The 20,168-nt window shown below is 33.4% G+C and overlaps 1 protein-coding gene across 1 annotated transcript; it reads left to right on the top strand.

Moving 5' to 3' along the window:
* Positions 1 to 446: 446 nt before the first annotated feature.
* On the top strand, positions 447 to 17,028 carry LOC139902908 (uncharacterized). The gene is made up of 5 exons (XM_071885600.1): positions 447 to 1,856; positions 12,849 to 13,386; positions 13,614 to 14,040; positions 16,791 to 16,794; positions 16,915 to 17,028. The coding sequence occupies exons 1-5, from the start codon at positions 447 to 449 to the stop codon at positions 17,026 to 17,028; spliced, it is 2,493 nt and encodes an 830-aa protein (XP_071741701.1).
* The last annotated feature ends 3,140 nt before the right edge of the window (positions 17,029 to 20,168 follow it).

Raw genomic sequence — 20,168 nt, 5'->3', positions numbered from 1 at the left:
TCCACATTTCTATTTTGGGATGTCTCATTACAAGTGTCCATATTGTACTTTCAACCAATGAGAAGAGGTTCATCTGGAGAGAGAAGATTTCTGATTGGTGGAGAATGGAGTTAGTGGAATTTTCTAAAACTGTGTGCAAAAAGTAAGTGGACACTTATAATGGGACGGAGGGAGTATAAAATTCAATTAATCCTCCGTTCTTTTAGGGCGATTCTGGCGACTATCCTCTTCATGATCGACAACCCGATTGTTGATCAATTTCTACAGCTTTTTGTTAATCTTTAATCACGCTTTACTAGTAATCGGATGGGGAAGAGTTCGGGGGGTACAACTTTAAACCAAAACCATGTACGCAAACTAGGGTTCTACGTAATCGTAAAATAGGGCTTACGGAGGACGGCGGTACAAATTGTAACGATAATTCTGCTTTTGCTTCTGACCCAATCATGTCTGATAACCCAATCGATGCTGAAGGAAAGGGTACTAATGATTCTGCGTCATCAGTTGCCCCTGAGTGCATGAACGAAAAAATAGATAATATTGAGGAAGAAGAAGATTCGATTAACGTTCACTCTGCTAATATTGGATCTGATAAAGGCACTAATGATAGAGAGGACGACAGGGAATATGATCTGGATTTTCCTAGTTTCCCAAAGAAAACAACGATTAACGAGTCACATGTTTCTCCTACTGGATCGCCACGTTTGGATGCTCAAGGAGATAAAGGAACATTTAAACAAATTCTTAGCGGCATTCAGAACAAAGGTAATAAAGTTAACTTTCGATTTATTGAACCTATGCAGAATTTGGAGAATGATATTGATGTGGAGTTACCTGTTGAGTCTATTCGGGAAGTTAATGATCGTTATAGTAATACGCTATATGGGTATTTTGTGGGTAAAAGGTTAGCTTATCCTGCTGTTAAAAGTTATGTTACCAACGTATGGAAGAAATTCGGCCTTGATAAGATCATGATGAACTCGAAAGGGTTTTTCTTTTTCAAGTTTAATTCCGAAGAACGGTTGAAAGGTGTTCTTGAATCCGGACCATGGATCATTCGTTCATGCCCAATTATTCTCAATAAATGGTCACCGGATATCCCTCTTACAAAAGAGGAGCTTGATAAAGTTCCTGTTTGGGTCAAGATCCACGACATTCCTCTTGCCGGTTTCACTGATATTGGCTTAAGTATGATTGCGTCCAAGATAGGTAATCCGATGTCTTTGGATTCTTACACTAGTACTATGTGTAAAGAAGCATGGGGTAGACCGAACTTTGCTAGAGCATTGATTGAAATTTCTTCCGCAAAAGAGCTAAAAGAAACGATCAAAATGGCCATTCCTAATGTCGATAGTACTAGCAAAGCTATATGTGACTTAAATGTTGAATATGAATGGCAACCTCCGCGTTGTTCAAAGTGTGCCATCTTCGGTCATAAAGACACCCAATGTCCAAAGAATGTAATTGTCATTGATCAACCGAGAACCACTGCTAATGACGGGTTTGAAGAAGTAAAAAAGAAGAACGCTTTTAAAGGTGAACAAAACAAAAAGCAGAATGGTTACATGGTGGGTAAACAAAAGCGTGCATTGGTGTATCGTCCAATTAAGAAAACTGTTGAAACGCAGGCACATACCCATGAAAGTAATTCGGGTAATAAGAAGGATAATGTTATGGATCCGGGTACTAGTGGTGTTGCTCTTAAGAACCCTTTTGAAGTTCTTAACGAGTTGGATGATGGTTATGTTCGTCAGGAAAATCCCCCGGTGGTGTCGAAACCATTGGAATATGAAGAAAGTGATTTGGAAATTAATAAGGATGAAACTTCACAATTTATGGCCAATACTACAAAAGGGGCAAGCATGAAATGTCCCGTTCTTATTGATTAAAAACGTTCCATATTAATTGATTTCGTTGCGAGGTTTTGACCTCTATATGAGACGTTTTTCAAAGACTGCATTCATTTTAAAACAAACCATAACCTTTATTTCATCAATAAAGGTTTAAAAAGCTTTACGTAGATTATCAAATAATGATAATCTAAAATATCCTGTTTACACACGACCATTACATAATGGTTTACAATACAAATATGTTACAACAAAATAAGTTTCTTGAATGCAGTTTTTACACAATATCATACAAGCATGGACTCCAAATCTCGTCCTTATTTAAGTATGCGACAGCGGAAGCTCTTAATAATCACCTGGGAATAAACATGCTTAAAACGTCAACAAAAATGTTGGTGAGTTATAGGTTTAACCTATATATATCAAATCATAATAATAGACCACAAGATTTCATATTTCAATACACATCCCATACATAGAGATAAAAATCATTCATATGATGAACACCTGGTAACCGACATTAACAAGATGCATATATAAGAATATCCCCATCATTCCGGGACACCCTTCGGATATGATATAAATTTCGAAGTACTAAAGCATCCGGTACTTTGGATGGGGTTTGTTAGGCCCAATAGATCTATCTTTAGGATTCGCGTCAATTAGGGTGTCTGTTCCCTAATTCTTAGATTACCGGACTTAATAAAAAGGGGCATATTCGATTTCAATAATTCAACCATAGAATGTAGTTTCACGTACTTGTGTCTATTTTGTAAATCATTTATAAAACCTGCATGTATTCTCATCCCAAAAATATTAGATTTTAAAAGTGGGACTATAACTCACTTTCACAGATCTTTACTTCGTCGGGAAGTAAGACTTGGCCACTGATTGATTCACGAACCTATAACAATATATACATATATATATCAAAGTATGTTCAAAATATAGTTACAACACTTTTAATATATTTTGATGTTTTAAGTTTATTAAGTCAGCTGTCCTCGTTAGTAACCTACAACTAGTTGTCCACAGTTAGATGTACAGAACTAAATCGATAAATATTATCTTGAATCAATCCACGACCCAGTGTATACGTATCTCAGTATTGATCACAACTCAAACTATATATATTTTGGAATCAACCTCAACCCTGTATAGCTAACTCCAACATTCACATATAGAGTGTCTATGGTTGTTCCAAAATATATATAGATGTGTCGACATGATAGGTCGAAACATTGTATACGTGTTTATGGTATCTCAAGATTACATAATATACAATACAAGTTGATTAAGTTATGGTTGGAATAGATTTGTTACCAATTTTCACGTAGCTAAAATGAGAAAAATTATCCAATCTTAATTTACCCATAACTTCTTCATTTTAAATCCGTTTTGAGTGAATCAAATTGCTATGGTTTCATATTGAACTCTATTTTATGAATTTAAACAGAAAAAGTATAGGTTTATAGTCGGAAAAATAAGTTACAAGTCATTTTTGTAAAGGTAGTCATTTCAGTCGAAAGAACGACGTCTAGATGACCATTTTAGAAAACATACTTCCACTTTGAGTTTTACCATAATTTTTGGATATAGTTTCATGTTCATAATAAAAATCATTTTCTCAGAATAACAACTTTTAAATCAAAGTTTATCATAGTTTTTAATTAACTAACCCAAAACAGCCCGCGGTGTTACTACGACGGCGTAAATCCAGTTTTACGGTGTTTTTCGTGTTTCCAGGTTTTAAATCATTAAGTTAGCATATCATATAGATATAGAACATGTGTTTAGTTGATTTTAAAAGTCAAGTTAGAAGGATTAACTTTTGTTTGCGAACAAGTTTAGAATTAACTAAACTATGTTCTAGTGATTACAAGTTTAAACCTTCGAATAAGATAGCTTTATATGTATGAATCGAATGATGTTATGAACATCATTACTACCTTAAGTTCCTTGGATAAACCTACTGGAAAAGAGAAAAATGGATCTAGCTTCAACGGATCCTTGGATGGCTCGAAGTTCTTGAAGCAGAATCATGACACGAAAACAAGTTCAAGTAAGATCATCACTTGAAATAAGATTGTTATAGTTATAGAAATTGAACCAAAGTTTGAATATGATTATTACCTTGTATTAGAATGATAACCTACTGTAAGAAACAAAGATTTCTTGAGGTTGGATGATCACCTTACAAGATTGGAAGTGAGCTAGCAAACTTGAAAGTATTCTTGATTTTATGTAACTAGAACTTGTAGAATTTATGAAGAACACTTAGAACTTGAAGATAGAACTTGAGAGAGATCAATTAGATGAAGAAAATTGAAGAATGAAAGTGTTTGTAGGTGTTTTTGGTCGTTGGTGTATGGATTAGATATAAAGGATATGTAATTTTGTTTTCATGTAAATAAGTCATGAATGATTACTCATATTTTTGTAATTTTATGAGATATTTCGTGCTAGCTGCCAAATGATGGTTCCCACATGTGTTAGGTGACTCACATGGGCTGCTAAGAGCTGATCATTGGAGTGTATATACCAATAGTACATACATCTAAAATCTGTGTATTGTACGAGTACGAATACGGGTGCATACGAGTAGAATTGTTGATGAAACTGAACGAGGATGTAATTGTAAGCATTTTTGTTAAGTAGAAGTATTTTGATAAGTGTATTGAAGTTTTTCAAAAGTGTATAAATACATATTAAAACACTACATGTATATACATTTTAACTGAGTCGTTAAGTCATTGTTAGTCGTTACATGTAAGTGTTGTTTTGAAACCTTTAGGTTAACGATCTTGTTAAATATTGTTAACCCAATGTTTATAATATCAAATGAGATTTTAAATTATTATATTATCATGATATTATCATCTATGAATATCTCTTAATATGATATATATACATTAAATGTCTTTACAACGATAATCGTTACATATATGTCTCGTTTAAAAATCATTAAGTTAGTAGTCTTGTTTTTATATATGTAGTTCATTGTTAATATACTTAATGATATGTTTAATTATCATAGTATCATGTTAACTATATATATATCCATATATATGTCATCATATAGTTTTTACAAGTTTTAACGTTCGTGAATCACCGGTCAACTTGGGTGGTCAATTGTCTATATGAAACATATTTCAATTAATCAAGTCTTAACAAGTTTGATTGCTTAATATGTTGGAAACATTTAATCATGTAAATATCAATCTCAATTAATATATATAAACATGGAAAAGTTCGGGTCACCACAGTACCTACCCGTTAAATAAATTTCGTCCCGAAATTTTAAGCTGTTGAAGATGTTGACGAATCTTCTGGAAATAGATGAGGGTATTTCTTCTTCATCTGATCTTCACGCTCCCAGGTGAACTCGGGTCCTCTACGAGCATTCCATCGAACCTTAACAATTGGTATCTTGTTTTGCTTAAGTCTTTTAACCTCACGATCCATTATTTCGACGGGTTCTTCGATGAATTGAAGTTTTTCATTGATTTGGATTTCATCTAACGGAATAGTGAGATCTTCTTTAGCAAAACATTTCTTCAAATTCGAGACGTGGAAAGTGTTATGTACAGCCGCGAGTTGTTGAGGTAACTCAAGTCGGTAAGCTACTGGTCCGACACGATCAATAATCTTGAATGGTCCAATATACCTTGGATTTAATTTCCCTCGTTTACCAAATCGAACAACGCCTTTCCAAGGTGCAACTTTAAGCATGACCATCTCTCCAATTTCAAATTCTATATCTTTTCTTTTAATGTCAGTGTAGCTCTTTTGTCGACTTTGGGCGGTTTTCAACCGTTGTTGAATTTGGATGATCTTCTCGGTAGTTTCTTGTATAATCTCCGGAGCTGTAATCTGTCTATCCCCCACTTCACTCCAACAAATCGGAGACCTGCACTTTCTACCATAAAGTGCTTCAAACGGCGCCATCTCAATGCTTGAATGGTAGCTGTTGTTGTAGGAAAATTCTGCTAACGGTAGATGTCGATCCCAACTGTTTCCGAAATCAATAACACATGCTCGTAGCATGTCTTCAAGCGTTTGTATCATCCTTTCGCTCTACCCATCAGTTTGTGGATGATAGGCAGTACTCATATCTAGACGAGTTCCTAATGCTTGCTGTAAAGTCTGCCAGAATCTTGAAATAAATCTGCCATCCCTATCAGAGATAATAGAGATTGGTATTCCATGTCTGGAGACGACTTCCTTCAAATACAGTCGTGCTAACTTCTCCATCTTGTCATCTTCTCTTATTGGCAGGAAGTGTGCTGATTTGGTGAGACGATCAACTATTACCCAAACAGTATCAAAACCACTTGCAGTCCTTGGCAATTTAGTGATGAAATCCATGGTAATGTTTTCCCATTTCCATTCCGGCATTTCGGGTTGTTGAAGTAGACCTGATGGTTTTTGATGCTCAGCTTTGACCTTAGAACACGTCAAACATTCTCCTACGTATTTAGCAACATCGGCTTTCATACCCGGCCACCAAAAATGTTTCTTGAGATCCTTGTACATCTTCCCCGTTCCAGGATGTATTGAGTATCTGGTTTTATGAGCTTCTCTAAGTACCATTTCTCTCATATCTCCAAATTTTGGTACCCAAATCCTTTCAGCCCTATACCGGGTTCTGTCTTCCCGAATATTAAGATGCTTCTCCGATCCTTTGGGTATTTCATCCTTTAAATTTCCCTCTTTTAAAACTCCTTGTTGCGCCTCTTTTATTTGACTAGTAAGGTTATTATGAATCATTATATTCATAGATTTTACTCGAATGGGTTCTCTGTCCTTCCTGCTCAAGGCATCGGCTACCACATTTGCCTTCCCCGGGTGGTAATGAATCTCAAAGTCGTAATCATTCAACAATTCAATCCACCTACGCTGCCTCATATTCAGTTGTTTCTGATTAAATATGTGTTGAAGACTTTTGTGGTCGGTATATATAATACTTTTGACCCCATATAAGTAGTGCCTCCAAGTTTTTAATGCAAAAACAACCGCGCCTAATTCCAAATCATGCGTCGTATAATTTTGTTCGTGAATCTTCAATTGTCTAGACGCATAAGCAATCACCTTCGTTCGTTGCATTAATACACAACCGAGACCTTGCTTTGATGCGTCACAATAAATCACAAAATCATCATTCCCTTCAGGAAATGATAATATAGGTGCCGTAGTTAGCTTTTTCTTCAATAACTGAAACGCTTTCTCTTGTTCATCATTCCATTCAAATTTCTTCCCTTTATGCGTTAATGCAGTCAAGGGTTTTGCTATTCTGGAAAAGTCTTGGATGAACCTTCTGTAGTAACCAGCTAGTCCTAAAAACTGGCGTATGTGTTTCGGAGTTTTCGGGGTTTCCCACTTTTCAACAGTTTCTATCTTTGCCGGATCTACCTTAATACCTTCTTTGTTCACTATATAACCGAGGAATTGAACTTCTTCCAACCAAAATGCACACTTTGAAAACTTAGCGTACAATTCTTCCTTCCTCAATACTTCTAACACCTTTCTCAAATGTTCACCGTGTTCTTGGTCATTCTTTGAGTAAATAAGTATGTCATCAATGAAAACAATGACAAACTTGTCAAGGTATGGTCCACACACTCGGTTCATAAGGTCCATGAACACAGCTGGTGCATTAGTTAAACCAAACGGCATGACCATAAACTCGTAATTACCTTAACGTGTTCTGAAAGCAGGCTTTGGAATATCATCTTCTTTCACCCGCATTTGATGATACCCAGAACATAAGTCAATCTTTGAATAAACAGACGAGCCTTGTAGTTGATCAAATAAGTCGCCGATTCTCGGTAGTGGGTAGCGGTTCTTGATGGTAAGTTTGTTCAACTCTCGGTAGTCGATACACAACCTGAATGTACCATCTTTCTTCTTGACAAACAAAACAGGAGCTCCCCACGGTGATGTGCTTGGTCGAATGAAACCACGCTCTAAAAGTTCTTGTAATTGGCTTTATAGTTCTTTCATCTCGCTGGGTGCTAGTCTGTAAGGAGCACGAGCTATTGGTGCAGCTCCTGGTACAAGATCTATTTGAAATTCAACGGATCGATGTGGGGGTAATCCCGGTAATTCTTTCGGAAATACATCGGGAAATTCTTTTGCAATGGGAACATCATTGATGCTCTTTTCTTCAGTTTGTACTTTCTCGACGTGTGCTAGAACAGCATATCAACCTTTTCTTATTAGTTTTTGTGCCTTCAAATTACTAATAAGATGTAGCTTCGTGTTGCCCTTTTCTCCGTACACCATTAAGGGTTTTCCTTTTTCTCGTATAATGTGAATTGCATTTTTGTAACAAACGATCTCTACTTTCACTTCTTTCAACCAGTCCATACCGATTATCACATCAAAACTCCCTAACTCTACTGGTATCAAATCAATCTTAAATGTTTCGCTAACCAGTTTAATTTCTCGATTCCGACATATATTATCTGCTGAAATTAATTTACCATTTGCTAATTCGAGTAAAAATTTACTATCCAAAGGCGTCAATGGACAACTTAATTTAGCACAAAAAACTCTACTCATATAGCTTCTATCCGCACCCGAATCAAATAAAACGTAAGCAGATTTATTGTCAATAAGAAACGTACCCGTAACAAGCTCCGGGTCTTCCTGTGCCTCTGCCGCATTAATATTGAAAACTCTTCCGTGGCCTTGTCCATTCGTGTTCTCCTGGTTCGGGCAATTTCTAATAATGTGGCCCGGTTTTCCACATTTATAACAAACTACATTGGCATAACTTGCTCCGACACTACTTGCTCCGCCATTACTCGTTCCGACACTATTTGTTCCTTTCGTTCTATTAACCCATGGTCCGTAGACCTCACACTTCACCGCGCTATGACCATTTCTTTTACACTTGTTGCAAAATTTGGTGCAGAACCCCGAGTGATACTTTTCACACCTTTGGCATAGCTGCTTCTGATTGTTGTTGTTGTTGCAGTTATTATTGTTGTTGGGATGATTGTTGTAGTTGCTGTTGTTGTTGTTGTTGTTGTTGTTGTTGTTGTTGTTGGGCCGTTTGTTGTAGTTGCGATTGATGTTGCGATTGTTGGGATAATTGTTGCGATTATTGTTGTAATTGCTGCTGTTGTTGTATTGGTGATTCTTATCACCGTTTTCCTCCACTTTCTTTTGACTTGCTAAACATTGGCCTCTTCAGCAGTCTGTTCTTTAATTCTTTCTTCAATCTGGTTCACTAGTTTGTGAGCCATTCTACATGCCTGTTGTATGGAGGCGGGCTCGTGTGAACTTATATCTTCTTGGATTCTTTCCGGTAATCCTTTCACAAACGCGTTGATCTTCTCTTCCTCATCTTCGAATGCTCCCGGACACAATAGGCACAATTCTGTGAATCGTCTTTCGTACGTGGTAATATCAAATCCTTGGGTTCGTAACCCTCTAAGTTCTGTCTTGAGCTTATTGACCTCGGTTCTGGGACGGTACTTCTCGTTCATCAAGTGCTTGAATGCTGACCATGGTAGTGCGTACGCATCGTCTTGTCCCACTTGCTCTAGATAGGTATTCCACCATGTTAACGCAGAACCTGTGAAGGTATGCGTAGCGTACTTCACTTTGTCCTCTTCAGTACACTTACTTATGGCAAACACCGATTCGACCTTCTCGGTCCACCGTTTCAATCCGATCGGTCCTTCGGTTCCATCAAATACCAACTGAAATGTCCTGTTCTTATTGATTAAAAACGTTCCATATTAATTGATTTCGTTGCGAAGTTTTGACCTCTATATGAGACGTTTTTCAAAGACTGCATTCATTTTAAAACAAACCATAACCTTTATTTCATCAATAAAGGTTTAAAAAGCTTTACGTAGATTATCAAATAATGATAATCTAAAATATCCTGTTTACACACGACCATTACATAATGGTTTACAATACAAATATGTTACAACAAAATAAGTTTCTTGAATGCAGTTTTTACACAATATCATACAAGCATGGACTCCAAATCTCATCCTTATTTAAGTATGCGACAGCGGAAGCTCTTAATAATCACCTGAGAATAAACATGCTTAAAACGTCAACAAAAATGTTGGTGAGTTATAGGTTTAACCTATATATATCAAATCATAATAATAGACCACAAGATTTCATATTTCAATACACATCCCATACATAGAGATAAAAATCATTCATATGGTGAACATCTGGTAACCGACATTAACAAGATGCATATATAAGAATATCCCCATCATTCCGGGACACCCTTCGGATATGATATAAATTTCGAAGTACTAAAGCATCCGGTACTTTGGATGGGGTTTGTTAGGCCCAATAGATCTATCTTTAGGATTCGCGTCAATTAGGGTGTCTGTTCCCTAATTCTTATATAACCAGACTTAATAAAAAGGGGCATATTCGATTTCGATAATTCAACTATAGAATGTAGTTTCACGTACTTGTATTTATTTTGTAAATCATTTATAAAACCTGCATGTATTCTCATCCCAAAAATATTAGATTTTAAAAGTGGGATTATAACTCACTTTCACAGATTTTTACATCGTCGGGAAGTAAGACTTGGCCACTGATTGATTCACGAACCTATAACAATATATACATATATATCAAAGTATGTTCAAAATATATTTACAACACTTTTAATATATTTTGATGTTTTAAGTTTATTAAGTCAGCTGTCCTCGTTAGTAACCTACAATTAGTTGTCCACAGTTAGATGTACAGAACTAAATCGATAAATATTATCTTGAATCAATCCACGACCCAGTGTATACGTATCTCAGTATTGATCACAACTCAAACTATATATATTTTGGAATCAACCTCAACCCTGTATAGCTAACTCCAACATTCACATATAGAGTGTCTATGGTTGTTCCGAAATATATATAGATGTGTCGACATGATAGGTCGAAACATTGTATACGTGTCTATGGTATCTCAAGATTACATAATATACAATACAAGTTGATTAAGTTATGGTTGGAATAGATTTGTTACCAATTTTCACGTAGCTAAAATGAGAAAAATTATCCAATCTTGTTTTACCCATAACTTCTTCATTTTAAATCCGTTTTGAGTTAATCAAATTGCTATGGTTTCATATTGAACTCTATTTTATGAATCTAAACAGAAAAAGTATAGTTTTATAGTCGAAAAAATAAGTTACAAGTCATTTTTGTAAAGGTAGTCATTTCAGTCGAAAGAACGACGTCTAGATGACCATTTTAGAAAACATACTTCCACTTTGAGTTTAACCATAATTTTTGGATATAGTTTCATGTTCATAATAAAAATCATTTTCTCATAATAACAACTTTTAAATCAAAGTTTATCATAGTTTTTAATTAACTAACCCAAAACAGCCCGCGGTGTTACTACGACGGCGTAAATCCGGTTTTACGGTGTTTTTCGTGTTTCCAGGTTTTAAATCATTAAGTTAGCATATCATATAGATATAGAACATGTGTTTAGTTGATTTTAAAAGTCAAGTTAGAAGGATTAACTTTTGTTTGCGAACAAGTTTAGAATTAACTAAACTATGTTCTAGTGATTACAAGTTTAAACCTTCGAATAAGATAGCTTTATATGTATGAATCGAATGATGTTATGAACATCATTACTACCTTAAGTTCCTTGGATAAACCTACTGGAAAATAGAAAAATGGATCTAGCTTCAACGGATCCTTGGATGGCTCGAAGTTCTTGAAGCAGAATCATGACACGAAAACAAGTTCAAGTAAGATCATCACTTGAAATAAGATTGTTATAGTTATAGAAATTGAACCAAAGTTTGAATATGATTATTACCTTGTATTAGAATGATAACCTACTGTAAGAAATAAAGATTTCTTGAGGTTGGATGATCACCTTACAAGATTGGAAGTGAGCTAGCAAACTTGAAAGTATTCTTGATTTTATGTAACTAGAACTTGTAGAATTTATGAAGAACACTTAGAACTTGAAGATAGAACTTGAGAGAGATCAATTAGATGAAGAAAATTGAAGAATGAAAGTGTTTGTAGGTGTTTTTGGTCGTTGGTGTATGGATTAGATATAAAGGATATGTAATTTTGTTTTCATGTAAATAAGTCATGAATGATTACTCATATTTTTGTAATTTTATGAGATATTTCGTGCTAGTTGCCAAATGATGGTTCCCACATGTGTTAGGTGACTCACATGGGCTGCTAAGAGCTGATCATTGGAGTGTATATACCAATAGTACATACATCTAAAAGCTGTGTATTGTACGAGTACGAATACGGGTGCATACGAGTAGAATTGTTGATGAAACTGAACGAGGATGTAATTGTAAGCATTTTTGTTAAGTAGAAGTATTTTGATAAGTGTATTGAAGTTTTTCAAAAGTGTATAAATACATATTAAAACACTACATGTATATACATTTTAACTGAGTCGTTAAGTCATTGTTAGTCGTTACATGTAAGTGTTGTTTTGAAACCTTTAGGTTAACGATCTTGTTAAATGTTGTTAACCCAATGTTTATAATATCAAATGAGATTTTAAATTATTATATTATCATGATATTATCATGTATGAATATCTCTTAATATGATATATATACATTAAATGTCTTTACAACGATAATCGTTACATATATGTCTCGTTTAAAAATCATTAAGTTAGTAGTCTTGTTTTTACATATGTAGTTCATTGTTAATATACTTAATGATATGTTTACTTATCATAGTATCATGTTAACTATATATATATCCATATATATGTCATCATATAGTTTTTACAAGTTTTAACGTTCGTGAATCACCGGTCAACTTGGGTGGTCAATTGTCTATATGAAATATATTTCAATTAATCAAGTCTTAACAAGTTTGATTGCTTAATATGTTGGAAATATTTAATCATGTAAATATCAATCTCAATTAATATATATAAACATGGAAAAGTTCGGGTCACTACAAAGCACTCCTTCCAAGAATGTTTCCAATGGTTAAGTTCGCAACATGGAATATAAGGGGTCTGAATCTCCACCCTAAGCAAAAGGGGATTACTGATGTTGTGTATGATAATGACTTATGTTTATGTGGTATTCTGGAAACCCATGTGGATATTACAAAGCTTACTAGTATTTGTTCTAATGTTTTCCCAAACTGGATGTGGGTGTCGAATCAAGCTATGTGCTCGGGAGGTACACGTATTATTCTTGGTTGGAACCCTAATATTGTTCATGTGATGGTTCTTAATATGACTCATCAAGTTATTCATTGTTTCATTAATTCTTTGGCGGGTAGTGTGCAACTTTATGTTTCCATTATTTATGCTGATAACTACTATATTACACGTCGTGCTCTATGGACTGACCTAAAGATGTATAAAAGTTTTGTGGGTAATCATCCATGGGTTCTTATGGGAGATTTTAATGTTGCCTTAGATCCAGAAGATTATAGTGTTGGTAGTTCCCGCGTTACCATTGCTATGAAGGATTTTCGTGATTGTGTGGAAGAGTTGAATATGAGTGACATTAATCATTCAGGTATGCATTTCACTTAGAATCAAAGTTTATTTTCTACTAGTGGACTGTTAAAGAAAATTGATCGAGTTATGGGAAACGGCTATTTCATTGAGGAGTTTGGAAATGCGTTTGTTACCTTTAAACCTTATGGGGTTTCGGATAATTCGCCTATATCCTTACACTCCCCGTTGATAATGTCATCCGCCATAAGCCTTTTAAGTTCGGTAATTTTATTGTCTATAAAGAAGGTTTTGATTACGTTTTGTTAAAAGGATGGCGTCGTGTTATTGTTGGCCATAAGATGTTTCAAGTTGTTAAAAAACTGAGGTGGTTGAAAAAGCCTCTTCATAAATTAATGTGGCAAAAAGGCAATCTTCATACACGCGTCGTGAAACTTAAAGAAGAGTTAGATGAAGCTCAAATGGCTTTAGATAGATGCCCTTTCTCTTCGGACCTACGTGAGGATGCGAGTTGTTTGCTAAGAGCGTATAATGATGCGATTCTTGATGAAGAAAGATTCTTAAAACAAAAGTCTAAAGTTGAATGGTTACGAGTTGGTGACAATAATAGTAGCTATTTTCATAAAGTTGTTAACGGCAAGAAGCATAGATGTAGAATTAGTGCTATTGTCGATGATCAAGGTGTGACTGTTGAGGACGCTGACATCCCGAATCTGTTTGTTACCCACTTCACGAATTTCCTTGGTACCTCAGCTAACGTTACACTACCGAATGTCCCTTTGGATATGTCGGACGAAGTCACCAACATTTGATCCCAGAGCGATGATTGACTCCAAGTAATGTCCTTAAAATGAGCAAATGAACAGCGGAAGATTTCTTTCATACCTGAGAATAAACATGCTTTCAAGTGTCAACTAAAAGGTTGGTGAGTTCATAGGTTTATCATAAAACAATAAAATATCATTTTGATAGACCACGAGATTTAAATCCTGCATGGTACAAATGGGCCCCGAATCCTATACCCACCTGTAATGTACATGCGATATCTTTTAAATACAGTACACCTTTCTCGTGTACGAAACCATTTTAACAAATCTTTGTAACTGTACACATATCTCGTGTACAAAATATCATACACATGACCTGTGTATAAAAATCATTCTCTCGATACATAACATTCACTTCAATTGGTGGCAATTATCATGTCCACATAATTCAATGGTGGCAATTATCATGTCCACATAATTCAATGGTGGCAATTATCATGTCCACATAATTCAATAATAATCCGCAGAACTTCTGTCTGCATAATAATTCATTCGAGGAATGTTTTACTTGTGTCTATCTCGTTAAACATTTATAAAAGTATTTCATGTATTCACAATTCAAAATATATTTCAAAAGCATTTAATAAAGCAGTTGTAAAAACAGCGCATGTATTCTCAGTCCCAAAAATGTAAAGAGTAAAAGGGAGTAAATGAACTCATTTTTTGTATTTTGTAGTAAAAATACATATGACGATATTGAACAAATGTAGGGTTGACCTCGGATTCACGAACCTAAATCAATAATATATATTAACACATATAATTAACATGTAATAATAATCAACCCAGTTTATATATATTATTTATTCAATTTAGTAATATATTTGTTATTTTAAAGGTTATATATATATATATATATATATATATTTATTTATTTATTTATTTTGTATATTGATATTAATACATATATATCTCTATATAATTAGCATTATATTGTTAAATCAAAATTTGTTATATGTAATTATTTATATAAATAATGTAATTATGTTTGTAGTAATAATACTACGGTAATAATAATAATATTAATGATAATAATAATGATAATAAAATTATATATAAAAATTATGTTAATAAAAATAATAATGATAGTAATAATGATAATAAAAATAATAGTTTTAATAATGATGATGATGATGATAATAATAATAATAATAATAATAATAATAATAATAATAATAATAATAATAATAATAATAATAATAATAATAATAATAATAATAATAATAATAATAATAATAGTAATAAAAATGATACTCAATAATACTTAAATTACTAATTCTAATATTAACAATAATAATAATACTTATAAAATACTTAATAATATAATACTAGTAACTAGTAATAATAATGTAAATTTTATTAATGATAATAATAATCATTTTTATCTAAGTATTCAAATCATAACTTATTTATAAATTTTTCATAAGCAAACTTATTTATTACATCTAATCATCTTATATACTTTTATCATATTGAATTTATAAATAAATCATTATATCCATATTTATAATTGTTAGTAAGTTTTTAATCATCTTTCATATTACAAACATAACATACTAATATTTTATTTTTATAATAATGATAACAATAATAATAATTAGTAATAAGAATTAATAAAAAATAATACTTATACCTACACAAAGTGGTATACGTGCGGCCCAGCAGTAAGACACAAGCCCAAAAGTGGAAGCCCGTCAATCAAAGTTGTTTTAACCGATCCAATAGCTTCAAACCCGTTAACAGATTTATTAATAGAACCGTATAATCGGATTAGACTGCCAGATGGTTTCTAGGGTTGCTACTCGATGGTTCATAGTAGCAAGGAGGAATTTGTAGCAGCAATCAAGAGATAGCAACAAAGATCAAGAGGGAACGAACAGGAGAAGGTTATATCTGTCGTTGATTGTAAATAGCAGTGGATAATGGGTTCGGTTAGATTTAGATCGAGTAACAGGTGAAGAATAAATGGAGAAGAAATCAATCAATCGATAATTACAGGTATTGCATCGATTTTCATCATCATCGATCAATCTTCATCAATTATTATCATTGCTGAGCAATATCAGAGAAATCGAAACAGTAACTGGTGTTCTGATTATGTATTTACTTATTTATTTATATTTAAATATTTTTATTTGTCATCAACATTCATCGAGAGTTATAAATCAGTTCATTCCGATTTATTGCAATGAAATCTATCTATTTGATTCGTTTATAAAAGATTGGAGTATTTGGTTTTTCTTTTACTAAACTGTAACTGGTTTGATTTGATTCGAGTAAAGATTTCGATGGTATTTTGAGGTTGTCATGGTGATGGAGATTGGTGGGTGGTGATTTGTCATAGTTAGGTTGAATAAAATGGAAACAGGAAAACATAAGAAGTAGCAGCAGTTCACAAAGGAAAGAAAGTAGGAATAGAATTGTAGTGTAGCAGTAGCATCATTAGCAGCAACTAAACGATCTTGGGTGGTAACGGGTGGTTTATTTTGGGTCTGGTTTGAGTTGAAACAGGATTTAATTAGCAGCTGAGCTGTAGCACATAGCAGTATGCAGTAGCAATTGCACTGGACAGAAACATGTCAACAATTTAGAGTTATTTCAATTAACTAGTTGGTAATGGTTTTCATGGGTTTTGCAGGCGTGTTTGTTGATCGAAAACAGTTTTGGTGGGTTGTTGTGATTTATATCTCGAACAGAAACATGAATGCAAGTAATAGTACTGGTCTTTGATTTGTTTTTGGCTTTTAATTTATTTGAAATAGGAACAGGGATATGCAGCAGGTTGCAGTGGTTGGAACAGGAGCAGGAGCAGTTATGGTGACGGTTTGGTGTGGTTGTTAAGTGAAACAGAAAACAGTTGGTTTAAGCTTGACTAGTAGGGACGGAGGGTGGTGGTGGTTATGGAGGATTTGAAATGTCCCGTTCCTATTGATTAAAAACGTTCCATATTAATTGATTTCATTGCGAGGTTTTGACCTCTATATGAGACGTTTTTCAAAGACTGCATTCATTTTAAAACAAACCATAACCTTTATTTCATCAATAAAGGTTTAAAAAGCTTTACGTAGATTATCAAATAATGATAATCTAAAATATCCTGTTTACACACGACCATTACATAATGGTTTACAATATAAATATGTTACAACAAAATAAGTTTCTTAAATGCAGTTTTTACACAATATCATACAAGCATGGACTCCAAATCTCGTCCTTATTTAAGTATGCGATAGCGAAAGCTCTTAATAATCACCTGAGAATAAACATGCTTAAAACGTCAACAAAAATGTTGGTGAGTTATAGGTTTAACCTATATATATCAAATCGTAACAATAGACCACAAGATTTCATATTTCAATATACATCCCATACATAGAGATAAAAATTATTCATATGGTGAACACCTGGTAATCGACATTAACAAGATGCATATATAAGAATATCCCCATCATTCTGGGACACCCTTCGGATATGATATAAATTTCGAAGTACTAAAGCATCCGGTACTTTGGATGGGGTTTGTTAGGCCCAATAGATCTATCTTTAGGATTCGCGTCAATTAGGGTGTCTGTTCCCTAATTCTTAGATTACCAGACTTAATAAAAAGGGGCATATTCGATTTCGATAATTCAACCATAGAATGTAGTTTCACGTACTTGTGTCTATTTTGTAAATCATTTATAAAACCTGCATGTATTCTCATCCCAAAAATATTAGATTTTAAAAGTGGGACTATAACTCACTTTCACAGATTTTTACTTCGTCGGGAAGTAAGACTTGGCCACTGGTCGATTCACGAACCTTTAACAAATATGTACATATATATCAAAGTATGTTCAAAATATATTTACAACACTTTTAATACATTTTGATGTTTTAAGTTTATTAAGTCAGATGTCCTCGTTAGTAACCTACAACTAGTTGTCCACAGTTAGATGTACAGAAATAAATCGATATATATTATCTTGAATCAATCCACGACCCAGTGTATACATATCTCAGTATTGATCACAACTCAAACTATATATATTTTGGAATCAACCTCAACCCTGTATAGCTAACTCCAACATTCACATATAGAGTGTCTATGGTTGTTCCGAAATATATATAAATGTGTCGACATGATAGGTCGAAACATTGTATACGTGTCTATGGTATCTCAAGATTACATAATATACAATACAAGTTGATTAAGTTATGGTTGGAATAGATTTGTTACCAATTTTCACGTAGCTAAAATGAGAAAAATTATCCAATCTTGTTTTACCCATAACTTCTTCATTTTAAATCCGTTTTGAGTGAATCAAATTGCTATGGTTTCATATTGAACTCTATTTTATGAATCTAAACAGAAAAAGTATAGGTTTATAGTCGGAAATATAAGTTACAAGTCGTTTTTGTAAAGGTAGTCATTTCAGTCGAAAGAACGACGTCTAGATGACCATTTTAGAAAACATACTTACACTTTGAGTTTAACCATGCTTTTTGGATATAGTTTCATGTTCATAATAAAAATCATTTTCTCAGAATAACAACTTTTAAATCAAAGTTTATCATAGTTTTTAATTAACTAACTCAAAACAGCCCGCGGTGTTACTACGACGACGTAAATCCGGTTCTACGGTGTTTTTCGTGTTTCCAGGTTTTAAATCATTAAGTTAGCATATCATATAGATATAGAACATGTGTTTAGTTGATTTTAAAAGTCAAGTTAGAAGGATTAACTTTTGTTTGCGAACAAGTTTAGAATTAACTAAACTATGTTCTAGTGATTACAAGTTTAAACCTTCGAATAAGATAGCTTTATATTTATGAATCGAATGATGTTATGAACATCATTACTACCTTAAGTTCCTTGGATAAACCTACTGGAAAATAGAAAAATGGATCTAGCTTCAACGGATCCTTGGATGGCTCGAAGTTCTTGAAGCAGAATCATGACACGAAAACAAGTTCAAGTAAGATCATCACTTGAAATAAGATTGTTATAGTTATAGAAATTGAACCAAAGTTTGAATATGATTATTACCTTGTATTAGAATGATAACCTACTATAAGAAATAAAGATTTCTTGAGGTTGGATGATCACCTTACAAGATTGGAAGTGAGCTAGCAAACTTGAAAGTATTCTTGATTTTATGTAACTAGAACTTGTAGAATTTATGAAGAACACTTAGAACTTGAAGATAGAACTTGAGAGAGATCAATTAGATGAAGAAAATTGAAGAATGAAAGTGTTTGTAGGTGTTTTTGGTCGTTGGTGTATGGATTAGATATAAAGGATATGTAATTTTGTTTTCATGTAAATAAGTCATGAATGATTACTCATATTTTTGTAATTTTATGAGATATTTCGTGCTAGCTGCCAAATGATGGTTCCCACATGTGTTAGGTGACTCACATGGGCTGCTAAGAGCTGATCATTGGAGTGTATATACCAATAGTACATACATCTAAAAGCTGTGTATTGTACGAGTACGAATACGGGTGCATACGAGTAGAATTGTTGATGAAACTGAACGAGGATGTAATTGTAAGCATTTTTGTTAAGTAGAAGTATTTTGATAAGTGTATTGAAGTTTTTCAAAAGTGTATAAATACATATTAAAACACTACATGTATATACATTTTAACTGAGTCGTTAAGTCATCGTTAGTCGTTACATGTAAGTGTTGTTTTGAAACCTTTAGGTTAACGATCTTGTTAAATGTTGTTAACCCAATGTTTATAATATCAAATGAGATTTTAAATTAATATATTATCATGATATTATCATGTATGAATATCTCTTAATATGATATATATACATTAAATGTCTTTACAACGATAATCGTTACATATATGTCTCGTTTAAAAATCATTAAGTTAGTAGTCTTATTTTTACATATGTAGTTCATTGTTAATATACTTAATGATATGTTTACTTATCATAGTATCATGTTAACTATATATATATCCATATATATGTCATCATATAGTTTTTACAAGTTTTAACATTCGTGAATCACCGGTCAAC

Source organism: Rutidosis leptorrhynchoides, chromosome 1 (assembly GCF_046630445.1).
Source record: "Rutidosis leptorrhynchoides isolate AG116_Rl617_1_P2 chromosome 1, CSIRO_AGI_Rlap_v1, whole genome shotgun sequence".
Taxonomy (NCBI): domain Eukaryota; kingdom Viridiplantae; phylum Streptophyta; class Magnoliopsida; order Asterales; family Asteraceae; genus Rutidosis; species Rutidosis leptorrhynchoides.
This window is presented reverse-complemented; position numbering and strand designations above follow the sequence as displayed.